General features: G+C 41.0%; 1 protein-coding gene across 2 annotated transcripts; it reads left to right on the top strand.

The window, feature by feature from the left end:
* Window positions 1–3,781: 3,781 nt before the first annotated feature.
* LOC100195238 (RNA-binding protein 7) lies at window positions 3,782–6,367 on the top strand. Of its 2 annotated transcripts, none has more exons than XM_014214720.2 (5): window positions 3,782–4,051; window positions 4,527–4,689; window positions 4,786–4,867; window positions 4,986–5,061; window positions 5,288–6,367. In XM_014214720.2, exons 1-5 carry the CDS (start codon window positions 3,959–3,961, stop codon window positions 5,636–5,638), a joined length of 765 nt encoding a protein of 254 aa, XP_014070195.1. In that variant the 5' UTR covers window positions 3,782–3,958; the 3' UTR covers window positions 5,639–6,367. The 2 variants fall into 2 exon arrangements, with proteins under 2 accessions (XP_014070195.1, XP_014070196.1); XM_014214721.2 differs by having other exon boundaries at window positions 3,850–4,051; window positions 5,306–6,367.
* Window positions 6,368–12,424: the final 6,057 nt, after the last annotated feature.

A 12,424-nucleotide genomic window follows, 5' to 3' on the forward strand; every position in this document is an offset into this window, starting at 1 on the left:
TCCTTGGGAGCAACTTCCAAATGCCTATAGGTACCACGTTAATCTGTACAAACAATAGTAAGTAAGTATAAACACCATGGAACCACGCAGCCATCATACCACTCAGGAAGGAGACACGTTCTGTCTCCTAGAGATGAACGTACTTTGGTGTGAAAAGTGCAAATCAATCCCAGAACAACAGCAAAGGACCTTGTGAAGATGCTGGAAACAGGTACAAAACTATCTATATCCACAGTAAAACGAGTCCTATATCGACTTAACCAGAAAGGCCGCTCAGCAAGGAAGAAGTCACTGCTCCAAAACCGCCACAAAAAAGCCAGACTACGGTTTGCAACTGCACATGGGGACAAAGATGGTACTTTTTGGAGAAATGTCCTTTAGTCTGATGAAACAAAAATTAAACTGTTTGACCATCGTTACGTTTGGAGGAAAAAGGGGGAGGCTTGCAAGCCAAAGAACACCAACCCAACCGTGAAGCACGTGGGTGGCAGCATCATGTTGTGGGGGTGCTTTGCAGCAGGAGGGACTGGTGCACTTCACAAAATAGATGGTATCATGAGGTAGGAAAATGATGTGGATATATTGAAGCAACATCAAGACATCAGTCAGGAAGTTAAAGCTTGGTCGCAAATGGGTTTTCCAAATGGACAATGACCCCAAGCATACTTCCAAAGTTGTGGCAAAATGGTTTAAGGACAAAGTCAAGGTATTGGAGTGGCCATCACAAACCTTGACCTCAATCCTATAGAACATTTGTGGGCAGAACTGAAAAAGCTGGTGCGAGCAAGGAGGCATACAAACCTGACTCAGTTCTGTCAGGAGGAATTGGCCAAAATTCACACAATTTATTGTGGGAAGCTTGTGGAAGGCTACCTGAAACCTTTGATCCACGTTAAACAATTTAAAGGCAATGCTACCAAATACTAATTGAGTGTACGTAAACTTCTGACCCACTGGGAATGTGATGAAAGAAATAAAAGCTGAAATAAATCATTCTCTACTATTATTGTCACGAAACTCATCGTGGTGTTGCAGGGAAGACCAAAATGCAGCGGGTATATGGATACTCATTCTTTTTAATGAAAAAATGTAAAGCATCCACAGAACAAAAACAATAAACAGTACTCACGACTCACAACAGTGTAGCAGGCTAAATAACACAGTGCTCACAAACAATTCCCCACAAACACACCCAACTAATATAGGACTTCCAATCAAAGGCAACACCACACAGCTGCCTTCAATTGGAAGTCCACCCCAATGAACTCTACATAGAAACACCCAACCTAGACAGAACATAGAAAACACAACTTCTTCTGCCACGCCCTGACCAAAACGTATACACCTACTCCACCTGCTGGTCAGGACGTGACAATTATTCTGACATTTCACATTCTTAAAATAAAGTGGTGATCCTAAGACAGAGAATTTTTACTAGGATTAAATGTCAGGAATTGTGAAAAACTAAGTTTAAATGTGTTTGGCTAAGGTGTATGTAAACTTCCGACTTCAACTGTACATCCACATATTACTTCCATTAAGCGGTGCCGGTACCCCCCTGTATATAGTTTCGCTATTGTTATTTTACTGCTGCTCTTTAATTACTTGTTACTTTTATTTCTTATCCTTATCCGTATTTTTTTAACTGCATTGTTGGTTAAGGGCTCGTAAGTAAGCATTTCACTGTAAGGTCTACACCTGTTGTATTCGGCGCAAGTGACTAATACAATTTGATTTCATATTATCATAGGTCTTAACTGGTCGTTCAATAACATACTAATTGGATAATGTTAATGTTTCATACATCTTGGAGGATGTATAGTATTATATGTCTTTCTCTGAGACCAGGTTGCTTGTTGCATCACAACAAAGGAGAATTAGGGGTAGAATTTAGGTAGGTGGTTAGGTGAACTAACAATAAAGGTTTGGATAACTTATGTGAAAGATTAGGGGATCTAAAACAAATTTGGTTAGGTGAATTACGTAGCAGGTTAGGTGAATTGGGTTACATTTAGAATAAGGGTTAGGAGAATGGTTAGCTAAAATGTTACCGTTGTATTCACTGTAAATTAATTTCTCATGTCACTATTTAAAATATATAGATAGATAGATAGATAGATAGATAGATAGATAGATAGATAGATAGATAGATAGATAGATAGATAGATAGATAGATAGATAGATAGATAGATAGATAGATAGATAGATAGATAGATAGATAGATATAGATAGATAGATAGATAGATATGCAGAGTTAAGATATATATATATATCTTTATCTTAACTCTGCATTGTTGGAAAAGGACCTGTACATAAGCATTTCACTGTTAGGCTACCTTTTTTTTTACCCCAAATGTGACAAATAAAATTTGATTTGATTCCCCGACACGACTAGAAAACAAAACCTTTAGATTGCTAGAAGGTCCGGATTACGCCCACCCCTCCTCCCTGACCAACTTCCCTACTTTCCTTTCTTTATAGACCATTAGTAGGTGTCTTAAGTCTTGGAGCAGTTAAGCTGTCTTAAAGTATATTTCATATGACTCTGAGGCCAGGATGAGTTATCACCAGTGTATTGGTTTCACACCTTGCCCACCGGCATATCGGACAGCTGGGGACAGTCAATCAAATCAATCAATCAATCAATCAATCAATCAATCAATCAATCAATCAATCAATCAATCAATCAATCAATCAATCAATCAATCAAATGTATTTATAAAGCCCTTTTTACATCAGCAGATGTCACAAAGTGCTATACAGATACCCAGCCTAAAACCCCAAAGAGCAAGCAATGCAGATGAAGAAGCACGGTGAAAGGGAAAAACTCCCTAGAAAGGCAGGAACCTAGGAAGACAACCTAGAGAGGAACCAGGCTCTGAGAGGTGGCCAGTCCTCTTCTGGCTGTGCCGGTGGAGATTCTAAGAGTACATGGCCATTAAGGGTAGATCGTTCTTCAAGATGTTCATAGATGACCAAAGGGGTCAAATAATAATCACAGTGGTTATAGAGGGTGCATCAGGTCAGCACCTAAGGAGTAAATGTCAGTTGGCTTCATAGCCGAGCATTTAGAGGACGAGACAGCAGGTGCGAGAGAGAAAGAGAGAAAGATCCAGGGAGGCTCAGGAATCCTTGCATGATGTTCCGCGTGTTGTAACATTCAGTAAATACAAACTTGACAGGAAGCTAATGGGGGTGAGGCTCATGTGTACTCAACTAATTACATGTTATTTGCAGTGGGGTAAAGTACTTTGCTATTTATATTTTTGACTACTTTTATTTCACTACATTCCTAAAGAAAAGTATGTACCATACATTGTCCCTGACACCCAAAAGTACTAATTTAATTGTCAATGCTTAGCAGGACAGGAAAATGGTCTAATGCACACACTTACCAAGAGAATATCCCTGGTTATCCCTACTGTCTCTGATCTGGCGGACTCACTAAACACATGCTTTGTTTTTAAATTATGTCTGACTGTTGGAGAGTGCCCCTGGCTATCTGTAAATAAAAATAAAAACTAGAAAATGGTGCCATCTGGTTTGCTTAATATAAGGAATTTGAAATGATTTATACTTTTACTTTTGATAATTAAGTATATCTTAACAATTACATTTACTTTTGATACTTAAGTATATGTAAAACCAAATCTTTTTTTACTTTCACTCAAGTAGGATTTTACTGGGTGACTTTCACTTCAGTTATTTTCAATCTTTACTTTTACTGTAATATGACAATTAGGTAATTTTTCCACCACTGGTTTATTTGATGGCATGCCTTTTTTTTTTTTACAGGAGCTCAACGGCATATGTCGCAAAACATGATGGTTATTGCAACTCGAGTTGACGAATGATGGCAGTTTTACTTTACGGTCGTACCACGGATCAACTGTATAAAAATCGCGCCTTGTAAATTGTTGACATCCGGATAAACTGCATTAGATATAATTAAAGCGAAATGGGAGTAGCGGATGAAGCAGACCGGACTCTCTTTGTTGGAAATTTAGATCCAAAAGTGACGGAAGAACTTTTATTCGAGCTCTTTTTACAGGTGCAGTAGCTTTGAACTAACTAGCTACGATATAGCTAATGTTAGCTAGCTAATGTCAGCTAGCTAAATTAATTGCGATAATTTCTCTAACTTTTTCGACAAATAATGATGTGGAAGCTTCTGACCCGTGTAATTATCTAGCTATCCAGATCAATATAGTTCATTCAGCCTTAGCTAACTACCTACTAGTATGCAGCAACGACGTTAGTTAGCTATATTAGCGAACACATCTCTAGCTCTGGTCCATTGTACGACAACTATAAGTTGCCTCTGATTTGTCGCCTTTCATAGATCCCCAGCTTTCGTTTCTCCAAAACACAAAATAAAACACTTGCGCAGGCCCCGGATGCACATGCAGTGCAGATCCGATGCATCCGCGTGGACCAGAGCTAGCACACCAAGTCCGCGAGCACAGTGGCAAACTTATTTTACAGTTGTGTTCTTCATCGTCTGTTTTGTGTTCTCTTTGATGCAGGCAGGACCTATGTTCAAAGTGAAAATCCCAAAAGACAATGATGGAAAACAGAAAGCGTTTGGGTTTGTCTGTTTCAAGCATGAGGTGTCTGTACCCTATGGCATGAACCTGCTCAATGGGGCAACTCTATTCGGAAGAACTCTCAAAATACAGTTCAGAGCAGGTGTAAACCCCTTACTAATCATATAAATGTATTTGTTAATGTTTTACTTGGGTCTGCCTGCAATTGAGATGTCATTATTTGGATAAATATTTATAGGAAGCAGTCACATTAACAGCCCAGGGAACTCCCAGAACCAAAGCCCTGTGAATACTCCCAATCCACATGGGGCTGGGGGCAGGTATGTTGTAACATAATGCAAAATCCTCCAACAATGTTAGTATCCATATGTAGGGAATGTATTGTGCATCAATAGCCTCTATTTGTCTGTGTTATGGAATGCCATGTTTCTTGTGCAGATATGACAAGAGCCCAGACCTGGGGTCCATCCAGAGGTCTTTCTCCTCTCCTGATAGTCTGCAGAGACAGGCAATGGTGAGCATACCTTCATCCACACTGACCATTACTCTTGTCAAGCCATTCAATTACGCACTATCCTCGTCTCCAGTAGTGACACTTATGTCACATTGTTGCGATGTGAACCTGCAAGTAACAATTTAATTTTACTGTGTATCCTGAGCATATGACACAGTACTCCATGGTGGCCTGTATCATGATCATTTAACCAGTTGACATGGATCAGTAAAAGTGATTTCAACAGATGAACAACATGTGGCAGATGCAGCAGTTCCTGGGCGTGAATGGAGGCTTCCCAGCCGGCGGGATCGGGCTTCTGGGGCAGCCACCACAGCAGCTACAGAGTGGAGGTGGTGGGTCCTGGCAACAGGACAGCTCCTCACCTCGAGGCAACAGGCAGGGGTACCAGCAGGACAGCGGCAGGGAACAGCGCTACCCAGGAGGCTCTGAAACTGGCTCCAACCGGCGCCAGCGAGATGACCAGCGAGGTGAACACTATCACCATGATGACAGGAGCGGGAGCAGCGGAGGCGGCCGTAGCAGAGATGACAGGTGGCGGGACGGCTCCAGAGATGGTCGGTGGAGACGATACTGATGGACTATGGAAACTTTTAAGGATTATTGTGACTATTTTTCACTTTAAATGACCTATATTTTATAATTTTACAGGATGCCACACTCATTGTGCAAATCCTGATCATATTGAGAGAAAAAAAAACACAATTACAAGCTCAGGAGATGCATTGTTTTTAAACAATCTGTTAGTCATATGTTTAGGATAATGACTTTTTTTTTTAAATACACTGGACTGTGTCCAAGTAAAAACAATCATTTTTTTAATTACCCATGAGGTTTTCCAATTGTTTTACTGTGACAAATTGTAAAAAAAATGTATTGGGAGATGAAATATATTTTCATACCATCCCCTGGAGAATTGGAGAATTGTTAAATCTATCAAAACTGATCATTATACCCCTTAGAAGGGGCGGTTGTCCATTTTTTGGTTTGAAAAGCTGAGCCATTTGTCAAGACTTGGTATTTCATTTCTACAAGGTATGGTGCTCAACTGTTTGTGGTCAATTGCTCAGGTATTTGGTACTATTTCAGCTATATAATCTAATTCCACCCGCAGCACTCTATAGGCTGAAATTTACTGTGACATTTGTTTCTTATGTTACAACTTTAAATTGCAAATGTGATTTTTGGATTAGTCTATTTTAAATTGGAGTAGTTTACAATTGTAAGATACACAACAGATTCCATGTACATGTGACACTAGATATTTTCATGAAATATTGGCATAAAAATAATTTGTCTACACTTATTTTATTTTAATTTTTTTGGTCTTCTGTTTACAGGAAAAGCATTACTCTGAAAACATCCATTGAAATGTTGCTACAACTGGTACTTTTTACAGACGTGCTTAAGATCACAGATGTGAACCACGCACACCTGCCTGACTCATCTGTCTTTAATGGACCATGTCTAACCAATATGCTTATGCAGTGGGTTAGAAAGTAATCTGCAGGTTGTGCCACACACACCTCTTTATTGACTCAGGAAGATGACCAAGACAACTGATTTGTAGTCTACTCTATTTGGTATGCTCATTCAAGTGAAGGTTTATAGCTTTGTCGCCTAACTGTTTACATAGAATCTATTTCACATTGTGTAACTTTACTATGCAAACTAACTTGTCAAGATGGAGAATGGTGGGACAATATATGGTGGGACAATCATATCATTGCTGACATGTCCCATTGAAGTGTCACCTTTTCATCACTTGAGCAATCAAATGAGGTGTTATTTCTGACATATGGTAGGCTGTAGCTTTAATGCCTGGTCACCTTTGGATATGATTTAAAACAATTGTTCAGCCATGGAATTAGTTCTACTTTGGTCATTGTTTCAGCCCAGGCTTGAAACCTCATGTTACAATTAGTGGCCCTGCTGTATGTGATGCCCTTTGAAAAAGTTTGCTTACAACAAAGTGCCTGCCGAAATCCCTCAATGTCCACGTTGAGGTCATAAATACCCTTCCAAAAGTGCTTAGGCCGCTAACAACTGCTCCCGTTGTGTATCAAGATGTACATCCCCAATAAAGCTCTGGGTCCAAAGGTGGAGGTGCATTTGCTCCCACTACACTAAACTCTTTGTCTTGCTTAATCTGGCAAGTGTCAGATTCTGCTCCGATGCTTGGAAGTGGCTCTAATGAAGAGTGTCCTCAGTTCCCTGTCACAGGCAGTACTGGAAAGGCTGTAATTACCCCTGCTGGCTGGGGCCTAACTGTTTTAATTGATTGATCTGCTTGGCGTCTCTAGCACTAGAGCAGACGGATTAGAGGCACAGTCAGTGGCCGCTCCTGTGTGGATTTATAGACGGATGCGTCATGACCATAGGGGGCACGGGTACATACTGCCTCAGATTTGTCCTGTTTAACAACAAAACATTTATATTTTTGTTATTGTTCCTCTATGATACTGCCACCTAGCAATTTTATGAAGTTGACTTTAGCCCAGATAGGTTCCCAAGATACCAATAATCCATTTCAGGCTATCAATCCAGTTAGAATAGCTATTCTCAAACTATCTTAGCTGGCATGCCTACTGGCAAGGTTGGTAGACATTAGAAAAACAGGCAATTACTAAATGTACTTAAGACTCACATTCCTTTCAACCTTTTACCCAGATTTTAGCAGAGAAGCATATCTTGTTTCTTATTTAAAAAATAACCAGTCGAGGATATAGACTGCTCAAGAGGTATGCTTAGATATGCAGAAAAAAATGCACATTTTTTACATGAACTTAATGATTATGGCTCTAGATTGCAGGAAAAGGCTGTTTCGACATAGGTTGTAATATGTCTTTTTTTGGTGGGTGCAGTTGGCTTCCCCAGTGATTTTACCCATGCACCGCTACTGCAGACCCTATGTAGATTACTGCCGCCATGTTCAAAGTGTGAAGGATTATGGGGAAGAAAACATGGAGCTCTGCATGGGAAAAATTTAGCTCTTTTGGGTTTGATGGCTTGATCAAAGGGAAAAGATGAGAACAACTGTGAGAGGCTGCTGCTGTCTTTAAAGTTGGGAGACTGGATGGCGGGGGGCGGGGGGGTCAGTGGGGTTTGGGTACATTGGGGGTTTGGATACTTTGGCACCAATGAACCCTGCAACCTGAGTGCAAGGATTTGAGTTGATGGAAGCAGGCTCCTGGGCTGCAGGGAGGGAAGGGAAAGGGGTGTGCTTCTATATAAAGGCGCATCATGCACCCCAAAAATCTGAGGGGGCACAAAGTGTGTGAGGATGGCTGGGCTGTCTGGTCCGGCACCATCTGTACATTTTTAGAATTGTGCATTTTTCAAACACTTGAAACAGCTTTTTCCTGCAATCTAGAGCCATAATCATTACGTTCATGTAAAAAAATATGTACACTTTTTTCTGCATATCTAAGCATACCTCTTGAGCAGTCTATATCCTCTTGACTGGTTATTTTTTAAATAAGAAACAAGATATGCTTCTCTGGTTCTACATTTTTTTAATGGGGCATGCTTATTTAAGATGGTGAGGAAAGCACTTTTAAAGAATAACCAGGCATCCTCTACTGACGGGATGAGGTCAATATCCTTCCAGGATACCCGGGCCAGGTCGATAAGAAAGGCCTGCTTCCTGAAGTGTTTAAGGGAGCGTTTGACAGTGATGAGGGGCGGTCGTTTGACCGCACACCCATTACGGACGCCGGCAATGAGGCAGTGATCGCTGAGATCCTGGTTGAAGGCAGCAGAGGTGTATTTGGAGGGAAGGTTGGTTCGGATGATATTTATGATGGTGCCCCATATGTACGGATTTGGGGTTGTACCTGCTAGGTTCATTGATAATTTGTGTGAGATTGAGGGCATCAAGCATAAAATGTAGGTTGGCCTGGGGTGTTAAGCATGTCCCCGTTTAGGTTACCTAGCAGCACAAGCTCTAAAGATAGATGGGGGGCAATCAATTACATATGGTGTCCAGGGCACAGCTGGGGGCAGAAGGTGGTCTATAGCAAGCGGCAACGGTGAGAGACTTGTTTCTGGAGAGGTGGATTTTTTAAAGTAGAAGCTCAAATTGTTTGGGCACAGACCTGGATAGTAAGACAGAACTCTGCCTTTATGGTAGAGTGGCCAGATGGTAGCCACTCCTCAGTAAAAGGCACATGACAGCCCACTTGGAGTTTCTCTGGTCTGATGAAACCAAGATTAAACTCTTTGCCCTGAATGCCAAGCATCATGTCTGGAAGAAACCTGGCACCATCCCTATGGTGAAGCATGGCGGTAGCATCATCATGCTGTGGGGATGTTTTTCAGCGGGCAGGGACTAGGAGATTAGTCAGGATCGAAGCAAAGATAAACGGAGCAAAGTACAGAGAGATCCTTGATGAAAACATGCTCCAGAGAACTCAGGACCTCAAACTGGAGCGAAGGTTCACCTTCCAACAGGACATCGACCCTAAGCACACAGCCAAGACAACGCAGGAGTAGCTTCGGGACAAGTCTCTGAATGTCCTTGAGTGGCCCAGCCAGAGCCCAGACTTGAACCCGATTAAACATCTCTGGATAGACCTGAAAATAGCTGTGCAGTGATGCTCACCATCCAACCTGACAGTGCTTGAGAGGATCTGCAGAGAAGAATGAGAAAAACTCCCCAAATACAGATGTGCCAAGCTTGTAGCGTCATACTCAATAAGACTTGAGGCTGTAATCTCTGGCAAAGGTGCTTCAACAAAGTATTGAGTAAAGGGTCTGAATATTTATGTAAATGTAATAATTCCGGGTTTTTTCTCCATATAAATTTGCAAACATTTCTAAACTCTATTTTTGCTTTGTCGTTATGGGGTATTGTCTGTAGATTGATGAGGGAAACATACAATTTAATCAATTTTAGAATATGGCTGTAATGTTACAAAATGTGGAAAAAGTCAAAGGTCCGAATACTTTCCGCATGCCTAAAGGCGGAGACAATAAGACACAGTGGCAGAATAAATGCAACCACACCTTTGTTTTATCAAAAACCGGATAGCAACCTCTCTCCAGTGAAGTCCATAAAGCATATTGTATGTACAGTAACAGACAGTTACATGAACTACAGCATGATGTACAGCATGGCCAAGCAAGCGGGCAAATCAACAACTATTGATTTAAAACCACAGAGAGTAATGCCAAATCGCAAAGAAAACAGGAGCTGCCTCCACTATTCCAGCACCATTTCAACTTCAACATCATCCTCCCACTATGTCTGCCGAATTCTTTCTCTCTGCTCTTGTTTTCCTTAATAGGATGTCGGTGGGCGGAGCTGTGAGGGTCGTCAGCGAAATGGGAAACGCCGAGAGACTCCACGCAGACAATGTTTTTTTGCTGTTGTGGCATTTTGGGACTTCTTTGTGTTAGTTTATTTTGGCACCTCTCAACACCACTCATTATCACCATTTATGCACGCATCCACTCACTTACACACACACCATTTTTATTTTGTATATAGGTTACTTTATTTAATACATGTATTTTTGTTATTTATGTATCTCCGCGTTGTCTCTCTCCTTGTTATGGCCTACGAGCCGGTTCGTTACATTAGTCGAATACAGTGACAAAAGATGCTTGGACAAAAAACGATTTAGTCCAAGCAACATAAGCTAAATATGATGTGGCTGTCCATGGCTCTGATTTGTGTGTGTGCGCGTTCGTGCAAGTAAAACAGATGTTGCCTCACCCTACTTGTAGAGAAAAGCCGATGTCATCCTCCTCTTTAATGTTGACGAAACGGTCATAGAGTACACGCTTTTATTTTTTATTGGCCTAGGCTACCTGGCTAAAATGTTTGCTCGCTATCCTAACATTCCAATCATCGGCAACGTTAGCTAGTTAACATTCGCTTTCTACATCTAGTTACATATTGCACTTCCATCCTCTCAGGCCAGGGGTACAACAATATATGAATTAATGGTTGGATCAGAAGCGCCGTTATAATCATTGGCCAGTACGGAGAAATAACTCAAAATCCTTATCTCCATCCATGTCTAATTTAGGAAAGGGACAATTTTAGCTAGCTGGCTGCTAGCTAGCCACCGGAGAACAAAAACACAACAAGATGTAACAATTCAAGCTTCTCTGTCAATGAGGTGTGCTCTAAATGGGATTTGATAGGAGTGAAGCGAAATCCAAACTGGTTTCCCTTGACACTCTTTTTTTGGTACCCCACTACCATTCTCAGCTCGCTCGGTTTAGCTCAACGCTGATTGGCAAAAGTGTATACTTTTTTGTCAAGAGAGGCCAGAAGCTCGCTGGCTTTCCTTGCCTTCGACGCTACCGGCGGCAACAATGTCATACTCGTTTGGACCAGACCGCATCAGATAGATGGGCTACACATAGAGAGACAGAGGGGCGCTGTTTCGCTCGCTCGGATGCTTTTTCCTGTGAGATACATTCATCCTCTTGCGAACTGAAGGAACATTATGAAACACAGAGACCAAAGTTAAACTATTATTCATGTATTTTTTCTTAGTCCATTTTTTGGGTGGAAGCATGGCTTGCCTTGGCATCCATGAATACACGCCACTGGCTGGGAGTTATATTTACCCCCACGGCTTGGGAAAATGACAATAATTTATGTTCATGCCACAATTTCAAAGTGTAAACTTGACACTATCGTCTGATGTTAGCGCTGCTGTGGTCTTTCTTCTGCTTAAACACATAATAAAATGAGCCATCTGAAATGTACATAATGTCCATTGAACTGCACATTGAGTTGGTTATCTGAACCGTTTCAGGAAAGCAATCGGGTGATATATGAGCCTACATTTTCATTTTAGCCTATCTGTAACTTTTAATTACATATGTTGTATTACAATCTCAGTTTCTGATACTTCAGCAGGAATACATTTTAAACGTTCCACTGAGACCAAAGGTGGAGCACTGTTTAAGTTTCCTCGTCCAACCATAACGAAGCCCCTGAAGGCATATTGGAAAACATACGGAAAATATGCAGCCTCCCAGCTAAGGAATCACACTTGTCAATTGATGTGTGAGTGATTACTAGTTTCCCTTGCATCTGTAACTAGTAATGAAAATAGGTTATAATGGACTTTTGGGCGTTGATATTAATTAACTCACTTTATGAGTAAGATAATAGTTTATTTTATTGGACATTTTAGCATCGGTTGGAGTATTGTTATCAGTCACGTATAAAACTATTTCTGACATATGCCTAAACTGTTGCAGGGTCATATAAGACCCACCAATAAAATACAATGTATTTCTCTAAGCCTACTGATTTATCAGTGTTCTTGTATACTTTGCCCAATTTTCTGTAATTACTTTCGATGGCCCAGCAGTTGATATATAGCCTACAACTGTT

This window comes from Salmo salar, chromosome ssa09, assembly GCF_905237065.1.
Source record: "Salmo salar chromosome ssa09, Ssal_v3.1, whole genome shotgun sequence".
Taxonomy (NCBI): Eukaryota; Metazoa; Chordata; class Actinopteri; order Salmoniformes; family Salmonidae; genus Salmo; species Salmo salar.